Source organism: Chelonia mydas, chromosome 13, assembly GCF_015237465.2.
Source record: "Chelonia mydas isolate rCheMyd1 chromosome 13, rCheMyd1.pri.v2, whole genome shotgun sequence".
Taxonomy (NCBI): Eukaryota; Metazoa; Chordata; order Testudines; family Cheloniidae; genus Chelonia; species Chelonia mydas.
Genome location: NC_051253.2, coordinates 15357723 through 15379492, shown reverse-complemented (window position 1 = coordinate 15379492; position 21770 = coordinate 15357723). Strand labels below are relative to the sequence as shown.

Here is a 21770-nt window from a genome sequence, read left to right as displayed (position 1 = left end):
AGATCGAGACATTGCAAATGTCATAAGAGTTATTCATATGTCTCACTATTTGTCCTACATTCGATTCAATTCATTCATGGATGATGAAGTCATTTTATCATTAAAAAAACCAAAAACCCAAACCAAACCAAACCTAACCACACTTTGGGGATCTTTGACTAGATTACTCTGGTACCGATGATCAGAGGGCGTGATTACAAGTTTATACTCCCCCTATTTCATTGCTTTTCTTTCTCTGGTCCAAATTAATTTGTGCATATTAAATGCAAAGTTCATGAGTCTTCATGCTAATTCAGGACTAGTCCAAAGATAAGCATTATACATGGGCTTAGGTTGTCACAGATGTACAATTAACTTTCAAGTAATTTGGATTTTTCAGTAGGGCCCCAACCCAGTCTTCCCTGGTGCATGCACAATTTTTCATTCATGCAAATCGTGTGCACTTTGATCCACTAATAGCTGCTAATTTGCTCTAGTAGAATTGGCATGTGAAAATCATGTGTGTATACTATTGTCTGTGCTTCAAAGTGCATATACAAGTGTGCACAAAGGCAAATGTGCACATGGGTTGGTGGAGACTGCAAACTACAAATCTTTGCATTTTACTTTGAGGCAGTCTGCTAGTATAACGGTGAACACATATAAGGGCAAATTCTGCCCTCAACTGCAAACACAGAGCACCCTTTAACATGCATGGGTGAAATCCTGGATCTGTTGAAGTCAATGACAATACGTTCATCAACTTCAATTCAGCCACGATTTTGCCCCATAGGAATTGTATGTATGTAGCTGAAGATAGAATTTGGCCCATGCTTTCAAACTGGCGTGGAGTTTCAAAATTAAAAGTCCGTACTGGGCCATAGCTTAGCGGACTGGTTGGCTTAGAGGTTTCCTCCTGTGAGATGGAGACTATTCGGTCAGATGCTCAGTGTACATTAGCATAGCACTACATTGCTAGTGAAATTCCTAGGAGAGACTTCAGTGGAGCTATGCTGATTTATACCAGCTAAGGATATGTCCCTTGTACGACTAAAGTAGACCACCACTTTACTTTATCCCAAGGCCAGGGATAACAAAAGTTATTTCTATCTGACCTCTGGAAGACACAGCACAGAGACCACAGACTTAATGTGGTTAAGACTATAACAAGGATCAGAAATGAACCATTAGCCAGAATGGGCAGGGATGGTGTCCCTAGCCTCTGTTTGCCAGAAGGTGGGAATGGGTGATAGGGGATGGATCACTTGACGATTGCCTGTTCTGTTCATTCCCTCTGGGGCAGCTGGCATTGGCCACTGTCAGAAGACAGGATACTGGGCTAGATGGACCTTTGGTCTGACCCAGTATGGCCATTCTTATGTACCAGAGAGACTATAGTATGTGTATTAGAGGCGGGCACACACACCAGAATTTGTTTTTGATTTTGAATGCCCCCAAAGATGTATTGGGGGAGGGGGTTGGTTGTGACCCCACCTGTGAAATTTGCGTCTGGATTTACCCAGATTTCAAACACTTGCAAAATTGGAGTTTGGACTGTTGATTCTGACACATCACTGTGATTTATCTATTTTAGGTTACCTGTTACCTTCCCCTTATTTCTTCTTTGTTAACCTTAAAAATAATATATTATAAAATGAGAAACAAGGAGTATGAAAGTCAGCAGCCTGATACAAATTACTGAGATTAAATCAGCAGGGTAAGGATGTTCAGTCATTTTCTCCCCCATCTCTGACTGCTGCTGGGTTGGCCCAAGATGTGCTGCTTGCTTTTTCAAATCACTGAAGCCAGGGATGTAAAAGACCTTTCAGGTCATCAAAGCAAAATTGTCCCTACAGTGTTTCTTCTAGAATACTTGTCCAGTCTGATTTTAAAGTTTCTCTAGAAACATACAGCATTGAAATTAGAGCATAAAAGTGTGTCGGAGCTGGTGAGTAAGCGGTCCTATAAAACAATCTGTGAGAGTAAGCTCATAGCAGCTTCTGCTATGGGCAGAAAAAGGGCTCTCACCCTTGAGAGCTTTCTTAAGAAAACTGACTTGCAAATGGATGGAAAATTCAGATGATTCATCACCAGTTTTTTTTTTAAAAAAGCACAGTGGTCAGTAAAAAAAAGTTTTTATGTGAGACAAATTATGATGACCAGGTGGAAGAAAACTATATTTTAAATGCCTCATCCATAAGGCTTCATTTGTATTAGAAAAGGCCCATCTTTCCAATGTTTTAAGAATTAACAATCATGCCCCAAATGATCATGAGATTGGCTACAAATCATGCAATTTTAAAAGTAATACAGTTGGGGTTGTTTTTATTTGCCTCTTGGTTTCTGAACCTTTGCGGTTCATGTTTCCAAGTTTTGTTCCACAACTACAAAGGCTTGAAACTTACTTAAAACAAACAAACAAACAAACAAATAAAAGCTGATATTCTGACTCCAGGTACTGGGTCCTGGAAAAACATGAAATATTGCAAAACTCACAATGAAATTGCAAGAGCTGGCAATACAGTTGCGCTATGAATAAGGCCTTGGATACTGATTATTTGGTTACATTAACACTAAAATGAAGGTACTGATTACAAGGGAGTGAGAGCTGGATGTATGAGCAGAACAATGACATACATGAAAGACTCATGTGCTGGGGTCATAAGGAAAAGGACAAATCCTCCACACAATTACAGCCAGTGGATTGCATTAGCCTTGTCAGAAGTACATGGCCATTAGGATCAATTTTTTCAAAAGGCAGAGATTTGGGTCCTTAGCAGAGAAACATGTGCAAAGCTCATGTGATTTTTGCCAATGTGACCATCAGAGGCGGTGTGTGCATAAATAGCTAGTGAGGCATCTAGGGAGACATTACCCCTGTACATCACTTAGGCCTCGTTTACACTTAAAGGTGTTGGCAGTTTAGCTATGCTGGTATAGTTAAACCAGCAGAGACCTCCTAGTGTAGACACAATTATATTGGTATAAAAGTGCTTCTACCAACATAGCTTATCTGGGTTCCCTGAAGGGACATAAGCTATGCAGATACAAGCACTTTTATACCAATATAACTGCATCTAGGGCTTAATAGCAATGTCAGCAAAAGAAATCACACACCCCTAATCAACATAACCAGGTAGTAAAACTTCTAAAAGTGTAGACCGAGCTTCGCAGCCCCTTTCTCAGGGCTTACATGGTGAAGGGGGCACTATATGGGCCCGGTGCAGAGGGCACTGTCTGGGTGCAGAGCAGAGTGATGTAGTTCACCCAAGCAGCAATTTGTTCATACATTTACCTGCTTTGCATGTGCACTTACAGTAACTGCAGGCATGGTCATGCACACAGGTTTTTATCATGCCTTTTATAAATTTGGCCTTTGGGGAAATATTTCAGTTAAAAATAGTAAAGATTTTGATTTAATTAAAATAATCTTTGCACAAGCAGCCTAGCAGCCCCTCTGCATATAATGAGCTATTAGGGAGGAGGAAAACTTTTGATATATTTTAACATTATGTTTACACGCTTTACATGCCGACATGTGGTACAGTCTAGTGGATAGCACAGAGAACTGGGAATTAGCACTCCTTGTTCTATTTTCACTTTTGCCAGTGACTTCCTGTATGAGCTTGGGCAAGTCACGTAACCACTGTGTGTCTCAGTTTACCAATCTGTGTCATGCAGACAATAACACTCACCTGCCTCCCTAGCTAGTAGTGTTAGGCATAATTTGTTAGTGTGTCTCTCCCTAGAGTGAAAGGTGTCCCAGACGTGACAAGTACTGTGGTTATCCCTTTAATTTGAAAGTTCTGGGTGAATTGAGCAAGTAAAAGTAAATATATGGCCTATTTTGGCAAGTGTCTTCCAGCAGATGGACATCTAATGATGTTCCTATGGTCTTCTTTGTAGGAGCTGTCTGCTGCCCGTGATTCAGACTGTCTATGGAATGCAATGAGTGTAAAGTAAGTGGACAACAAGTCTGGGAATGGACTTTATTGTGGTTTAGAAGCTTTCAGTTCCCAAATGCATGAACACATTCCTTTTTCAAGTTATTGTTTTCCAGGATTTCAAAATTACAATCGAAAGTTGTTTCATGCCATCTGGAAACTGACTCCTTGGTGCTGATAATCGTCATCTGGTTTAGTCTCCAAACAAGCTTGTCTTCCACCAGCAAGTAGATGGGATTTTTTCTTGTCTTGGTGCACCAGTTGTCTGAGAGGCCCTACGCACAAACACAGTGAGCGTATATATACCACTACGTGACTATCCGTTCTCCACAGTCTGCGTGCTCTCTTAATGGACTTTGCATGTTCTTCTGAACAGGAAATGCTTTGTCAGAAACTTGCCTGTGGGCATTGTGCTGCACCAATTAAAGATTCCTGAACTCAAGAACAAAGGGATGCTAGTGGAACTAGGCTTTTAATCACTCGGTTCATTTTTTTCCTTCCTCCACAGCTGATTTTGGATGTATGGCGTGTTTTTTGTTTGTTGTTTTATTTTGGTTTGGTTTTTTTGGATAGCTACTCAGGAATGCTGCTAGGGAAACATCTTCATTTTTACATATGCAGAGAGGATGTCAGGCTACTTATGCAAAGGTTACTTGAATTCAATCAAAATATTTACTATTTTTAATTGTAATATTTCCTTGAGTGCCAAAAATGTTTAGAATTGGAGTTCCTGGGGTTTGTACACATGTGAAAAAATGCTTGGGCTTTTGTGGTCTTGTTTTGTTTCAAGAGGCCTGTGAAAAATCAGGTGTGAGCCAACTATGACAATAATAATACCTGGCACTTAGCCAAGTATATGCCACCTTTTCCCCAAGGATTCTTGTGCATTTTACTAACATGCGTCAACTTGGCCTCACAACACCTCCTGTGAGGTAGGATAACTATTAGGATACATTTTTACATAAGTGTACACCAAAGCCCAGAGTGGTTAGGTGACTTGACTTTTTCATGTCCCTGGCAGAGTTGAGAATAGAATGCAGGAGTCCTGCCTCCCATTGTTATGTTCTTTCCACCTCTTTGTAATAGATATTAAGCTCTTGAAGGCAGGGACCATCTTTCTGCTCTGAATCTGTACAGCGACTAGCACCATGAAGCCCAGGTCTGTGGCTGAGGCTCTTAGGCACTTTAGCCATAGAAATAAGTAATAATAATAATAATTAATAAAATATATATGGGGTGCAGTGGAACCAAAACATAGAATAGTGACCTCAACTGAGACCAAGTGGATAATGCTGAGTAGTAAGAGCTATAGGACCAGCATCAGATTGGCTAATGCATAGATTTGCTTTAATCCAGGTGAAATTGCTTGGAGAATGTACAGGCACTACTCAGAGTCCACTGAATCTATGACCACACCTTCTATGAAAAGTAGTTCTAATCATAAACAGAAAGTGGCTTTTTTGATGCAAATGTTTTCTCTACTCAAACCACAGCCCTACAAAATACAAATTCACTACCTTCTATAATGCGAGAAAATAGAAAGAGAAAAAACCATTTTTCTCCCTCAGCTATAGGCTCCTTTGTGATTTTGTCCAACACTCATAGGCGGAAAAAGAGAGAGCTAAAACCAAACTGTAACGTAAGCATAGGAGACCATGTTCTGTGCAGCCTGAAGTTGAAAGAAACAGTGTGAACTCAGAGAGATAGCTTCACTGAATCCAGTCAAAGGGCTAGATCCTTGGCCCCAGGTAAGTTTTCTGTGCTACTCCAGTAGCGTGAAGGGGACTTTAAGCTGCCTTAATCATGCAGCTAAGGTTCCCCTTGTGCGGGGGAATCCCCAGCTGACATAAAGTTGACATCGTTGGCTTTAGGCCACGTGCTCCTTTACCCGCAGCAGAGGGGGCTGGAGAGGGCAGAGTTGGAGCTCAGTAAGCTGTGATAATTCTGGCCCACAAGAAAGGTCCAATGAAGACTGCTCCAGCTGGAATAAATTAGAGCAGCCCTGTGCCCTGCAACTAACTGCAAGTCCTTCCTCTTCTTTCCTCCCATATAGATATAATCCTCACCTTCCCTAAATACTGCTTCTTGCCCTGAAACACAGCCAGGGCCTTGCACAGGAGCACAGCAGGCCCAAGCCTGCATTGGAGAAGTGCAAGAAGCCTCCCCATTTGCCCCGCCATCAGTCAGTCCTGATGCTCTGAATGTACAGAATGTCTGGGGTCAGATGCAGCCACCGTATGGGCTGGCACCACGATTGCAGTCTCATCCAATGGGTGGTACAGCAGCTGCACTACTCAGGTGCTCCAGGAAGCACTGTGTTTTCTTGAGATACGCTCCCTCCCACAGCATCTCCCTAGGGAGGGCTGCTTTGCATTGGGCGCCCAGTGGAAGTCTGTGGCTAATGATACAACCTGGTTCATTATTAGTAAGAGAGAAAACAAGAGATGCACACTTCAACTCCTGGTCTAGTCCTGGGGACCCTGTAAGGCCTGGTAACTTTCTCAGAGTGGCCGGAAGCATGCAATAGAATAATTTCCTAAACATCTGGTGACACTTTTGTGTCATGCTGTACAAAGATAAGTAGAATCATCCTGAAGTGTCAATAATCAGAATAAAAATCTCATTTGGGCGACAATTACTGTGGTGTGTGGCAGAACCCACAGAGAGTAATATCCTGGTCTTAGTGAAGGTGAGTGAAAGTCCTAGGTCATTTATATGTATCACAAGGTGCAGGTTGCAATTTCAGTTCTACTGAAACATCCGTTTCAAGTGCAGTTTTTCTGTGAAATAACTTTGCTATAAAAGGGCTCCACGGAACTGCAAGTCTGATGAACAGCGGCAGTTGTGCCTACCGCCTTCCTTCCCACTGCTCTTCTAATTACTGACACACTGAAAATAATTCAGATATATTGCAGCAGAGAGGCTATTTTGGGGTTTTGAGATGTGGTTAGATAGTTGCCATCTGAATGACAAACATATTTCTTTGTGAAGTAAAAAAACATGTAACTTACGTATTCTCAGGCTGGAAAATCAATACCACTTTGGAGAGCAGCTACATATTTATTTACTTATTTAGGGCCAGATTCTACCACCTTTATTTACTCCCACTGAGTCTGTCTAAGGTCAGTCTGTCTAAGGCCACTATTTCTGTAGTATCTGAGTGCCTCACAATCATCAACATATTGATGTCAGTACCCCCTCACCAGGGTATTGTGATTTTTCCATTTTACAGATGGGGAATTGAAGCACACAGAGGCTAAATGACTTGCCCAAGGTCACACAGGAGCTCTGTGCAATTGCAGGTACTTGAATCTTTGTAGGCTAGTTCCCTAGCAACTGTGCCTTCCTTTTTGTACCCTAGATTTAGAGACTTCTGTGCCTAGTGGCACATGGGGCAATCCACTTTGCCCACTGCTGTCTATCCAGAGCAAGATGTTTGATTCCACTGGAAGTTGTCTCTGTGATGGCAGCATCCTTCCTGCGCTAGGTCATTCTTTGTCCTCCCCACCTTCTCTTTCTTCCAGGTGGAATCCAATCTAAGATGTATCTTGTGCTTCTAACACAGAGTAGCATGGGGGAAATGGTTGAAACAGGTCCAAATCTGAACCCTGGATAAAATCTCCCTGAAGAGCTGGACAGACTTAATTCAGAAAACATCCAACTCAAGTTATCTCCATCTGTTTTACATTTCCAAACAGAACCTAAACTGCTGGATAGCTTTGTTCTATGCTCCCTTTAAATAATGTTATGGAAGAACAAGAAGTTTGGTGGTTCTGCCAGCCCTTGCCTGTGAGACTAAGGAAGCTGAGAAGAAAATGGAAGTGAACGGCAGTGGATTGGAAAGGTAGTTAGTGGAAGTGTAACACCGAAAAAACCCGGTTGCCAGTGGGTGGGATCGAACCTGGGACCTCTGAAGCTTAATGCCTGAGCCTCTACTGCATGAGTTAAAAACCAACTGGCTGTTAGCTGAGGCTGTAGGGCAGACTCATTTAACTCTCTCCTTAAGTGTTCTCAGTGCCACTAGATGAGACAGAACATCACACCCAGAAGGCGTATAGGTTACACAAGCCAGCTGACCTCTTGTTGTAAGGTGGCACACACAAGTGGAACTATCATAGGAAGGCATCACTGATGAGTATGTGTAGCATTTGGGCACAGGAAGTGGCAATATTGTTTGGAGGTGGAACAAGAATCATATTTTAAAAGTAAGATGAAAAGGAAGGGCTACGTGGATTACTCTAATAGTATGTGTCAGCGGCAGGGGTCCTTGGAGCTGAGAGTGCACTGGGCAAAGAAAGAGTCATGATCTCAAAAAGAAGAAAAGCTGCTTTTTAGCTGCAGAGATGGGAGGAGAATTACTACAGGGAGACAACATAACGGACCTGGCAGCAGAAACACAATAAGAGGGCCAGAAGAAAAAAAGAGAAATAATAATAATAATAATTGTACCCTGTATTTCTCTGGTTGCTTCCAAGATTGTTCAAACATTAATGAACACTATAGCCCTGTGTGGCAGTAGTTGTTATCTCCCATTGAACAGATGAGGAACCGATGGGGCAGGATTTGCCCAAGGTCACACAGGAACTTCATGTCAGAGCTGAGAATAGATTCTTAGTTCCCTGAATTGCAAGACTTTGCATTAACCACAAGAGCAAGGGACTTGGAGACAGAGAGGAGAGGGAAGGATGCAACTATAATACAAAAAAACCCCAAACCAAACCAAAAACCCCACCAATCCTGGCGTGTTAGCAGAAATCTAGAGAGAGAAGAACAGGATGAAGGACTAGAAGGAGAAAGATAGGGGAAGGGGAAGAAAAGAGAAGGGAAGCAAGAAAAACCAAAACAACCATGGTCTTAGTAGTAACTATGCAAAAGTAGTCAGCTATAGCACAATACAACCATCCAGCTGGTTAAACCTAACCATGGGAAGGGAGAGACAAGGTGGGTGAGGTCATATCTTTTATTGGACCAACTTCTCTTGGTGAAAGAGATACGCTTTGGAGCTACACAGAGCTCTTCTTCAGGTCTGGGAAAGGTACTCAGAGTATCACAACTAAATACAAGGTGGAATTAGCCCTGGGAATGGTCATCTAAGCATCTACCCGATAAGTATCACAGCCAGATTAATCACCTCTTATAATCTCAGGAGATCGATTCAGCCAAAGGGACTTGTCAAACTTCCATAATTGTATTGATTTGGGTTTCTTTTAATACTATAAAGTGCAAAAATAAATTTTCTAGTTAGCAAAATGTGGTTTTTGTTATATTCTGAATCACTTTTCCCCATGGAAAAGCGAAGTGGTTTTCAAGACCTGAACATTTTGGAATTATGTGTTTTGCAAAGTAAAGCATAACTACCCCAAGGGCTCCTTTTTAATAAAGTAAACATGTAGGGAAGGGAAATACTAGTGTGAATAGTTCCCCATAGTCCATCTTGGGCATAATACCTTATAATTAATCTGAGAATTCTGAAAATTCAGATGATTGAGAGCTGACCTCTAGTTTTGACCTACAATGTGCAATATCATGATAATTTGTGCATACTTAATATTTCCATTCCATGGATGGATGTGGCCTCTAGCCTAAAAAATAGCTGAAAGAACCCTCTGAATAAGAATACAGTTTATGCTAAGGATTTTAAGGGCTCCAGTGAGCTATTATGATTTAAACAGGTAAACAAAATGTGTCCAAATGTCAGACCAAAGCAGCTCTTTTACCCTGTTGTGTCACCTGCAAAATTTCTCCATAGAAAAGGGTTCTGTTCTGTAGTCCTGACTCAGACACAACTCCCACAAACAACTAACTTTGAGCAATATTGTATGCTCAGGGGGCATGCAATTTTTTCATGCTTTTCCGAGACAAAGGCACCTATTGTGAATGTAGGCACTAATATCCCATAGAGTTCAGTGGAACGTTAGTATACAGACCAGCAGCCAACCTGATGACAAAGATGTTCAAACAGAAGCCTGGAACTTCATTCCCAACTCACTGCCAGTCTTTCACTTGCACTCCCTGTTTTGTAACACATACTTGGAGGTACACTGTGCACCATTCTGATGCACTCATGGTATAGTTGGGCATTACAGACGTGATCCAAAGCCCACTGAAATCTTTCTTTTAACTTCAGTGGGTTCTGGAACAGGCCCAAAGTTCATCAGACTTAACTTTGAATTTCCTTATTTTTTCATTTGTATTGCAACCATGAGATTTTTTTTGTGTGTCCAATATTTATAGAAAGGAGGAAGAATCTCTGATGCCCTAATATTAAAAGAATGTTAAGACACAGTGGCCACTTCTATTACAGAGAAAAATTACCTCACGCTGTTATAAAGCTGCTTTCCCTGAGCAGTCCCTGGCTTTTGCTTACTTTATTTATTTCAGGTCCAAAAAATACTAGCAAAATTCTCTCTGCAGACAAAGATCATTTTATATTTGTAAGAACTACCCCAGAATGATTGCTGTAATGGGGCCAAGATGACATCAACTGCCATGGCTGAATGAAGAAGCTCAAACATTTCAAATACAGACTACATTAAGAAGGAAAAAAGTGTGTCTGTGAGGGGTAGGGAATAGAAACCTGTTCTGCCTGCAGCAAGCAGCCATGATGATCATATCAGATAAATGTGTCTTCAAATACTCAGTACCTCTAGGTTCACAGAGGAAAACTGACAGGGCTAGAATTTCAAAATCTATACCTGTATAACTGTGCATGCAATATCACTAAGTATTGTTTGCCTAATTTATACGTCGATTGTCAGAATTGCACGTGCACACGCATGGGACCAAAATTAGCAATTTGCACAGGTAATACTTGGATTGTGAGTGCAGTCACAGTAACAGCACATGAAAATTAGGTGTGCATTTTACATACACAATTACACAATCCAGCCCACTCCACTTATATGCAGCATTCTAATCAAGGGCTTGTGCTCCCATGGAAGTAAACATGGGTTTTGCTCCTAACTTTAATAGGAACAGGATCTAGCCCCCAAGCCTTAGCTTTATATTTTTTGCCTGCTATGAAATAGTACTAATGTTTAACAAAACAACCAATCAACCCGTTTGCCAATAACTCTTATCTACCTAAGGATAAGCAGGATATATTCAAACAAGGCTTTACTTTTGCTTTTATTCACTGCTAACAGCTAAATCTACTGGGCTCACAACAAAGAAATGACATTGTTTTACTAATCAATGTACTACTGTTCATCTAGAACATCTGCAATAGTTTTGCCTGCAGCACTACCCCATTCATTATGTGTCTTCATGGACTGTTCAATTAGGCTTTTTAAAAATGTATTTATTAAATGTATAAAAGGGTTTTACATTGTCGAATTTGCATTGATATAAATAATTTTTAAAAAAACCCACTTTTTGTCGGTTTCTCCATTTTCAACTAACGTTTGGCAAGTGGAAAAAAAATTAGAAACAGTTTAAAACCTGACAGCTCACCCCGTGACTTAAAGACAGAGGTTTTCTATGGACTGTGGAAATGCTTCATTTTTTTGTGTTGCTATCTACCAAAAATGCAGCTGATGAAAGGCTCTTACATTAAGAAAATATAAAACTTTACAAGGGATGGGTTCTCACCCTGTCAAGAAGAAGGCCACATTATTTTTGTACAGAGGACCAGATGGAATTATATGTAATAAAAAGAGAGTGCTGCTTACCATCATCCAGATATGCCTGGTCCAGGTTCTGTTCCTGTTTAATAGTGACTCCGGCTGGTAACACTTCTTTCTGATCACTAACGGGCGGTCCATTTTTTGCTGCTCTCGGGCTTGTGGCTGTCTGCTGCTGAATCACGGTAGGATATGAACTTGGACTTATCCTTTGTGCTTGACTGACCTGAGGCTGGCTGGGTCTTGCTACATTAGAGGTAAAATTTTCGCAGCACATGATATGCTGGAATTCTTGATGACTTCCACACCTCAACTGCTGATTGGTTGGAGAATAGTGTATCACGGGAGAAGACTGTTGACTGGTTGGAGAGTGGTGGAGCACAGCTGAGGTTTGGCCTGGGGAACCAGCATGTACCAGCACTGACCTGTGTGCATCTGAAATGGAAACCTGTGTGGCCATCAAACTGGATTGCTGGTAGCCTAGTTGGCTAGGACTGAGACTTTTGCTTCTTTGGTATATTACAGCTGCTGGGTTCTGCTGATGATATCGAGAATCAGTAGAAGATAGGCCTGAACGCAACTGCTGGCAGGAAGCCATAGTGGCCACAAGACAGGAAGGGGATTCGGTGACCATTGTGTGCTGTGAATAGTAAGGCTGTGTTACTGTTCCCAGACCACTGTGTACTGTATTGCAGATTAAAGCTGGATCATAGTCATCAATGGGCTCTGTTTTGATTGATGGTACTAGAATAAAGCATGCAAAGGACATTATTCTTAACGAGCAACTGAGACACAACGATTTTTTTCCCTGGCACTAAGAAGAGACCTAAATCATTGTGAGAGTGTGTGTGGGTGAGTGCGCTCTCCACAAGGGCACTACAGGTAGTAAATTGCTTGAGTGCAATCATGGGAGAATCTCTCATGAAAGCACTTAGTGTTAGGATGGACAAAAACTTTACCCAAAACTTAAACCTCATATTTCTCAAGGTTCAAACATTCAGATTAGCTTTTTATTTTTATTGCTGTGATTTTAATTCATTTTTGTCTCGGTTCTGCAATTTCTAGTTCTAGGCGAAACCCAAAGCAAAACTACAAAGAAACCAGGAGAGAGGCTTCCTCATAGCACTTCTGACCCCAGTGGAAAACGGAATTAATAGACAGTTTCTGAGACGTGCTGATATCGCAAGATTTGCAGCCCTGTTTTCCAGTCCAAGAGATTAATTAGAGATCCAAAGGAACAGACTAGGCTTGACCATTTTTAACGCTGTCTTCGAGACCCAATCTTTTTGCATAAGTCTTCCCCAGTAACAATGGCCGACATCATCAATAAAAGGAGAATAAACTCCCATTTGTAAAAGTCGACTGAATCTTAATGTGGTGGGAAAAGAAGGGTTTTTTGCAGGCAAATAATGCAATTTTTACTTCTTGTAACCATCCCTACATCTTAATGCCCTGAATCTTAGTGCAGATAAGATTCCGGGCATACCAGGCAGACGGGACAACAGTTATATAGACAGTAAAAACAACAAGGAGTCCTTGTGGCACCTTAGAGACTAACAAATTTATTTGGGCATAAGCTTTTGTGGGCTATAACCCACTTCATCAGATGCAGGGAGTGGAAAATACAGTAGGCAAGTATAAAAATACAGCACATGAAAAGATGGGAGTTGCCTTACCAAGTGGGGGGTCAATACTAATGAGGCCAATTCAACTAGGGTGGATGATGTAGCCCATTCCCAACAGTTGACAAGAAGTATCAACAGAGGGAAAATTATTTTATATTCTATTATATAAATTATATTTATACCTGCTTACTGTATTTCTCACTCCATGCATCTGATGAAGTGGGTTATAGCCCACGAAAGCTTATGCCCAAATAAATGTGCTAGTTTCTAAGGTGCCACAAGGACTCCTCGTTGTTTTTACTGATACAGACGAACACGGATACCCCTCTGAAACCTGTAGACAGATAAATTTCTAATGGAATCTTATAGCTTTTTTTAAAGTTTACATTTTGAGGCTCTTTTTGAAATAAAAGCGTATTTACAAATGTAATTTCACAGTGCAACAATTTAGTGGCCATCAAAAGCCTTAACTCTCTCTAACTATGAATCATATAGAGCAGTGAAGCATTTTCCACTAGGGACTGGTGAAATGCTTTGTACTAAGTAAGAACTGATCAGGATGTTTCCCCATCCTTAGAAATTAGTGGCACTGAGATATTAGTTCAAAGCTTGAAAAATCCAGTCAGGTTATTTCGTGCTTTCTGGTTTCCACTGAGAAAATCAGCCAAAACTAGGAAGTGCTGGGAATTTCATGAGTAATCCTGTTTCACTTCTTGCTCACCAATTCCCCAGGGAAAGAGTTTGAGAAACATCCAAACTTTTCTTTCATATCTAAACTGGCCCTCCATTAAAGAATATGTCCCACTCTTCTCCTTCCCTACTCTAGTACTCCTTTCCCCAGGTCTGATGTTAACTTACTGTGGTATATGTCAACTAGGGAAGGCAATATTCATTGTTTTCACAGGGTCAGAGCACATAAGCGTCTGATCCTGCTCTCACTGAAATCGTTTGCGAACTCCTATTGTCATAAATGGGGCACGATCAGCCCATTGCCTGGATATCTGATGTAAAGCCCCCTTACATACATATATGTATATATAAAAAAATCCTCCTCCAAAATTACACACAACCTTTAAACCAAATAACAACTGGTGATTTGGCAGTAACTCTGCATTAAATTAGAAAAATTCAGATGCTTAGTTAAGGACAAGAGAATGAGGTATTGGACTACAAAGCCTGCCCTGTGAGAAATTGTAGCCCAATCTGCCCTCTGCATAAAGAATTACCTGGGTGATAGGTAAAATGCTGTGGCTGACTTCTTTTTCTTTTTCCATTGATGACATAGAAATTGACCTTCACCGGTGTACGGATGTGCTTGTTCCTATACTCTGGTATCTCTATAAAAAGCATGCTCTGAAACAATGAAAGGGAGACAATATCCTATTAGAAACTGAAGTCCAATGATCAACAGGCTCTCAGGTAACTACCCCATGGAGTACGTATCCTTGGAGGAAGGAAAAGGAATTTTCTTGTTCCCCTCTGAAAAGGAGGATGTGGGGAAAGAAGGGACAGGTGGGTTAGGACTGGAAGATTTCTGATATCGGGAAACTGGTTTTTAAATGTCACATCCTCTATGGCTTCTGTTGCTGATGTCCTGATGTTGAAGAGAGAAGTCTCAGCTAAATACAGAACACACAGAATACTGATTAATGCTTTAGTGCTTTAACTACTCCAATGCACTTGATAAACATGAAATGTAATTATTCAAAATATGTATTTATTACTTTTTTACAATCTGATCCCACTGATCCAACTTCCATTGCAACAGTGCCATTCACTTCCTTAGGAGCAGATAAGGCCCATTGCACTATAAGGGCTGGAACCTAGAAGGCGCTGATGGTGCACTGTAAGGTTCCACTGACCTCAATAGGCGTCAAGGCTGCTCAGCACCTTGCAGAATCAGGCCCTAAATGTAAATAAAGCAACGCAAACAAAGGGTCCCAGGCTGCAAAGCTCCGACCAACCTGGACTCCCACTGAAGTCAATGGAAGTTGGAGGTGCTCAGCACCTTGCAGAAGATATTCTCAGCATATAGCTGAAAAGCAGGCAGTAAAGGACATACATTATTTTGTATACTTACAGGTTGGCTCTTATCTTTATCCACCGTTGCCTCCATCTCCCAGATCTGCTGACCATCTAAAAGTAATATTACACTATTAACTTATTGGAAAATATTATCAGAAACCTGACTTAAATAAAGTCAAATCAGTCATTAAGGCTCAGATTTAGTAGAGCACTTAAGCACATGCTTAGTTCCAGCTGAAGTCAATGGGATTTAAATGTAAGCATGTACTTGAGTACTTTCCTGAACAGAAAAAGATTTATGCACATGCTTAAAGTTAAGCACACACTTAAGTGCTTTGCTGAATTGAGGCCCAGCTGATGCTTTATATGTAAATATTAGGAATGTTCAATACAGATGAAACATCTGCTTTTCAGCAAGGCTCTGACTTCAGCCAGCAGGACTGACTGAGGGTACAAGGAGGTCAAATGATTTGACCAGAGTCATAGTGTGAGTCAGTGGCTCAGCAGAACCCGGTTGAATCTTCATTGTTTGTTTTAACCACAAGACCATGCAAGTCTTCATTTTCTTTAATAACATTCATGTTACTGACTGGAGGATTGGTTTCTGGTAAAAAACTATTATTTATTGAAATATAAGTCCTAATTTTTCACCTTATTTTGGGTGTCTCTGGTTTTAAGTGCCCAAATTGAGACACCTGGGGCTTTGATTTTCAGAGATGCTGAGCACCCAGAGCTCTCACTGAAATCACCTGGTAGTGAGAGTGCTCCACACCTCTGAAAATCAAAGCCCCAGCTTTCTTTAGTAGTAATTTATAGGGTCAAATTGTCACTGCAGTTTTTTTTAAACAGGAAAAAAGATATTACCCAAAGTGAAGGGAAAGAGGGAACATTGTTATTATTATTAGAAGACGACTCATCCATTTGTTTGATTTTATTCTACCCAAGCTTTTTAAGAACCATAGTTGGGAAGAGAGTTACAAAGTGTCTGATTTCTTTGTGCTATTTGTGTCCTCTTCCTGTTTCGTAGGGGTTTCTGATATATACAACATGAAGCCTAAATTTACATGATAGCTATTTATCAACCCATCTACTCTAGCAAGTAATAAAAATGACTTATAGCTAGATAGGCACCTTCAGTATATCTTTACTCCAAACTTCTAACAACTCCCATAGACATTCACTGTCTGGCTTATCCAACTATAGTGGATTGAGGATTTACTGTATATGCTCTAATTAGCAATAAATCGATCACATCCATGATGATGGCCACTGAAGCACAGAATCTCTTTCTGCTGCCTGTTACACTCATGCACTTCCAGTGAGTTTCATGGAATTACACGGATATAACTGAGAGCAGAATTTGGCCCACAGTAATTCAATCTGTTTTCTTTCTGTTGCTTACTAGTATTATCAGTTGCATAGTCCAAAGTCTCTTAGCAACCCAAGGCTAACAATATTAGGTAATTCATATACCCTGAATAATTTTTCATTTAAGGGCTGTTCAAAGAAATATACAAAATATGTCCTGTGAAGTGCCTAGCAGTTACTTTTGAGACTGCCCGAGGGCTTTGGGATCATTGCATATTTAGTCTCTATGAGGTGCAATGTCACTTTGATTGTGTTACACATATTTTTTACATATCCGTCTAAAACAGATTATACATACAATGCTCTGCCACTGCATTCTATGGACTGTACCTGCATCAGCCTGGGAAGTTTCTCACATGGGTGTCCATTAACACCAATTTAGCTCATTGGCTGCTACTGTAAAACTCTGTGTACTCTGCACACTGATAAAATGGCATCCCAGGTTTTGTGTGTGAAATGTAAACTGTTGGACTGAAATTAAATTTTGCAGAAGCAGAAATAAATGTCTCCTTGGAACCTTCATGATTGGACCATATGTTGTGTACGATGCCTACATAAATCTACCCGCCTTATTATCTTTATTAGTTGTACTGCCTGCATGCTTCTGAGCCACCTCTTAAGCACATAAAACCTACCTACTAAAAGCAATTTAGTTATCTTACTCAGAGATCAGTTTACTGTAGTATATACTCTACATATGCTGTAGGGCATTTACTTGAATGCACTAAAGCATGTTTAGAGCATGTAACAATAACAAAAAGTTTTATATTAGTAGAATTAAATTGGTAAGGTTCAAAAACTATAGGTATCCAATTGTGCACCCAATTACCATGTGTACACATGCCAGGCAAGCTATTGCATGTACAAATGGTCAATGCAGGGGTTTTGCACATGCATTTTTAATACTAGTGCACAAATTAGAGGCTCAATCTAGCCAGGAATATTTCTTCATTGACCCAAAAAATAATTTGGAAGCTGCTTTTTTTTTTTTTTTTAAGACTTTGAGCCCTGCCGCTAACATTGTCAGTACATTGCATTGGGTTTTCAGTTAGGTGATTTACTTTAAAAATTTTGATGGAGTGTAAAAACTCCTAATAGCTCTCTGAAAATTTGGTTAATATGAATTATGGGAATTGTGCATCCAAATCACTGAGCCAGCACCCAAAACTCTTTCAACAGTTCAGCCACTAGCTGAGTGTTTGTGCTAGAGGTGGGAGAATCTCCAAAGGTGAGGTTCTGTTGGAAGGTTTCCCTGAAGCTAATACATATGCTTTGGGTCTACAGAACTGGGGTCGAAATCTAATGAAAACTGCTTCTCACAAGACTTCTTATTTTTCCTCATGCCTGGAAATTCTGCAAGAGCAGCCTCTCTCTTGTCTTATATTGGGACTTCTGCTTCTGGTCCAAATGGAAGCGAAGAACGCAGGAAAGTTAATTGTGAGGATTTTTGTGTTTTATTTAATGCACTTTGCACCTTTTATGCTCCTTGTTTTCTCTATATATTCCACTCCCTGTGGCTAATGAGAACTGACATGACAGTTCCACTTGGATGTCTAGTCCGTTTTCTCCCTGCAGCCCATAAGCAGAGGCTAATTCCAACTCTAGGAGACATACCTGTGCTTAAGCTTAGCCAGGGTGGTGAGGGGCTAGCTGCCCTGAGTATGTACCCATCCAAGATGCTAGGTGTGTACTCAGGACAGCTAGCCCCTCCCACGATTTGTGTTGCTGCTGGTACCCTTGTATTTTTGGTGCATGAGATGGATCAGATCTAAAGTAGGTATATCTCCTCCTGCTGGACTTTACACCTTCCAGCTTGAAGTGTAGACATACCCTAAGTAATAATAACAACAACATGCCATATTCATGCCAGTGTAACTCCATTGGCTGCCATCAGGGATGAATTTGGCCCAGTATGTGGCTCTTCTATAATGCCTTTCATCCAATGATCTCAAAGCACTTATCCAACAATAAATAATTAAGTCAGCACCCCTATGAGGTTGATAAGCGGCACCCACTGCTGAAATGCAGCCACCTCTGGGCTGGAATATGGCTGCTGTTTAACAGTGTGCAGCATCACTACACACTGGAGAGCAGAAAGTAAAGAATATTCAATCCAGTTGAAGGTCCAAGGGGATTTGTAGCCCAGATGGAATTACTGGAGTTGGCGTAATCTAACTGCTACTACTACTACTGAATTACTACCCAGGCGAGGCTCTGATTCAAACAGCCTCTCAAGAGGGAGAAGGAATCCCCCTTACATCCATTCTAAGGGCTAGCTGGAGCTGGGTGTACAGGCATAAGTGGGGCCACTCACCCACTTACTCCCTCCCTGCAGTGGAGAGAGCTTTCAAATGGCTGGAGACTTGGTTCCACCCACCGCACTCACTGAACAGAGTAGATGAGCCAATGCAAGGACTCTGTTGCAGTTTACTACTGTTACAAGTGAGCAGTAAATCACTCTCCCCCCTCCTCTTTCCCCCAGCAAGGCAGCATCAGGGGAGGAATTATGACTCAACATGTCTCTGAGTCACAGCCCCTCCTTTGGGACTACTTCTGAAGTTTTATAGTTTATGCACAGCCCGGAGCTGTGCCTAAAGGCACAATCTACCCCTTTGTCTAAAATCTGGAGGCACAGATTTTTCAGAACTGCACTCTCTGTCACCAAGATACTCTGGACAATCATAGCACTGGCATGCAAAAATGCCCAATTAGATACTCTATTACTTGCATGTGCAATCAAACACAAATGCCTACACAATCATTGCAGTGCAAACTGGGACTGCAGATATGCGTAGGTTATGAAAATCTGGGGCTAGGTGTCAACATTTTCTTATTTATTGTCATCTTTAACACCCTCTCAGATACTTTTTCTTTGTTACTATACAGGAAGAAAATGCTGAATAATTTCCTTTTAGTACTGAACAGTTCAGTTCCTCCAAAGTGAGCCCGTTGTCTCTTCTATATATATTTGTAGCATGTAATGGATTTCCAGAGTGCAGACAGCATAAGCAGGCTGTAATTAGAGTCTGCAAGCCTCTCACCCGATTTGCTGCTTAGCCCTAACATCCCAGAGGACCACTGTGTAAATTAATGGAGAGGATTCCAGAATTTTAATAATAAGCATTTATTTTGGCCACTGCTGTGGACTGTCACAGGTTACAGCTATGCTTCTGTTAACACATTTACTGCTGAAACCTATAGAGTCAGTTGAAATGAAAACACCTTTTTTGTGTGTGTGGCAGCTCTGGGTTTACTCCAACAAAAACAAGGGCATCTCCTGGCTGAAAAGCAGCACTTACTGAAGGATTCCCTTTGTAGCTGGTCATCATGGTGAAAGGCCATCATATTAACTATTAAGGATTCCTCATAAATCAAAAACACCAAAGAGACAGTTATTGCAATTCCCCTGAATGTAAGAGGAGGAGGAGATCAACAGCAAAAAGTATCTTACAGTAAAATAGTTTATAAATAAATCAATTAGGAGTTGACTGGGGATTTTTGTTCTGCTCAAGGAATTGAAGGATAGGGTTAAAGCAGTTGAAAAGCAAGGCTGGAGGCAGACACCTTGCAATGGCGCTTACACTGATCTGGTGATGTGCTTCACTTTTCACCTGCTGCAGCACATTGTCCCATACACCACTCTGCTAAAGCACCTCCTGCTGTCCTAGTCCTGGGTCTCCACCCAGCTCTGCCAAAGCACCTCAACTCTCAACATGCAAAACTTCCTTTTATTACATTCCTGCTTCTCCATATTACTGCCATTGCCTCGAAGGCAGATACTTGCTGTTTCCGCCCTTGGCATCTTCAGACTACCACGTAAGTGGTACTGTGAGACATGGAAATTCACTACAGATTCCGTTCAATTAATTTTCATTTTTGACCTTTTCTTGCCTTCACATTTAAACCCAGGACTTCATGGATGACAAGCTGGGCACTCATTGTTCCAACCAGTACTTAAATTGATACCTCTGGAAAAGGTGAAGGTTAGAGGCTTGTTTGACACATCATGGAGTTTATGAACTGTTATGAGATTTTGCTGGTGTAGGTTAGGTACTCTAAGTTCTTGAACTTGGAGAGGAGTTAAGAATTCGGATAGAGCTGAATGTCAAATTAGCCACGAAAATCCTATGTGTAAAACCAAAAGCTGACTGATATATTTCTAGCTACAAGTCTGGGTGCTAGTCTTCCTCTCAGAACTGCATGGGTTAAACAGTTCCTTAACTAACCCTAAAAACCAGCAGGCACGTGCATATAACTTTGAGTCAACGAAACAATGCAGTATGACCGATCCCTAATAACAACTAAGGCAACTAAATGGGACTTTTGACACTATTCTTCCTCAATATAGAATACGATCATCATAGATCGTGTGCTGTACCCCAGTGTTTATATAACAGAGTTACCTTGGCATAGAAGTACTACAGGTAGAGAGTTTCATCCGTCAGCAATGCATGAAACAAAGGCAACACAGGCCTCGGAGTCATATTCAATGCTCAAGAGGCCTGTGAAGCATATGCAAACCACAACAACATTCGATTTGATTTAGTGACTGAGCCACTCAAACAGCATTGAAACCTAGTGAATCCACGCATCAAAATCAGATGTTGTTTAGACTGAGTTCAAAGTCCATGGGGATTAAGAGTGGGACCGAGACTAACGCCAAGTAAACAAGGAATGTATTTATTTTGGGGTTATCATTCTAATGATGACGGATGCTTCTACATGGATCTATTTATGCCCACAGCCGTTAACATTTTCCTATCAAATCGGTCACCAGTGACAATTCCTGTTCTTTAAGCACTGAAACGCTGTTGAATATAAACATTTTGCAGCTCATGCACTGACCTTTATGCTTAAATATCATGTAGCGTGCTCCATCTGTCTTGCTGCTTTTCTTTTATAGTCATGAACACACAAACCCTAATTTTAGATGGTCAATATTTGCTTTTCCCTTAACCCCCATTGCTATGATCAGTGGAGCGAGCTTCTGGCAGAGGAGATGAGGCCATGCATTCATTAAAAAGAGCCCCACTTTACTCTATTTTTTTTCATAACAATAATAATAAAAAGAAACCTCTGCATTGTGCACACCCAGAAAGGTAACTAAAAATTGGAATAAAATGTGAAACAGAGACGGCTTCTCTTGGATTCACTGATGGGGCAATCTGGGGCAGCCCTGAACACAAAATACTTTTCACACAGCTGCC

At 41.0% G+C, this 21770-nt stretch overlaps 1 protein-coding gene and 1 long non-coding RNA gene across 11 annotated transcripts in view; one reads left to right on the top strand and one right to left on the bottom strand.

Moving 5' to 3' along the window:
* LOC122462652 overlaps window positions 1-11596 on the top strand; it is a 33394-nt gene extending 21798 nt beyond the window's left edge. Inside the window, exons 3-4 of one of the 2 annotated variants that reach the window (XR_006285345.1) lie at window positions 3886-3938; window positions 4040-11596. This is a non-coding gene — a long non-coding RNA (uncharacterized LOC122462652). Of the gene's footprint in view, window positions 1-3885 lie in introns of both variants that reach the window. The other variant, XR_006285346.1, reaches the window with a different exon arrangement.
* The window catches only part of NFATC2 (nuclear factor of activated T cells 2), a 133501-nt gene that overhangs the window by 31806 nt on the left and 79925 nt on the right, over window positions 1-21770 (bottom strand). For 8 of the 9 annotated variants that reach the window (XM_027822231.3, XM_043526784.1, XM_037915614.2 and 5 more), the window contains exons 7-9: window positions 15251-15306; window positions 14397-14523; window positions 11594-12289 (exon numbers count right to left, since the gene is read on the bottom strand). In XM_027822231.3, coding sequence (XP_027678032.1) covers window positions 11594-12289; window positions 14397-14523; window positions 15251-15306 — 879 coding nt within the window. Of the gene's footprint in view, window positions 1-4196; window positions 4356-11593; window positions 12290-14396; window positions 14524-15250; window positions 15307-21770 lie in introns of those variants that run through there. The other variant, XM_043526785.1, reaches the window with a different exon arrangement.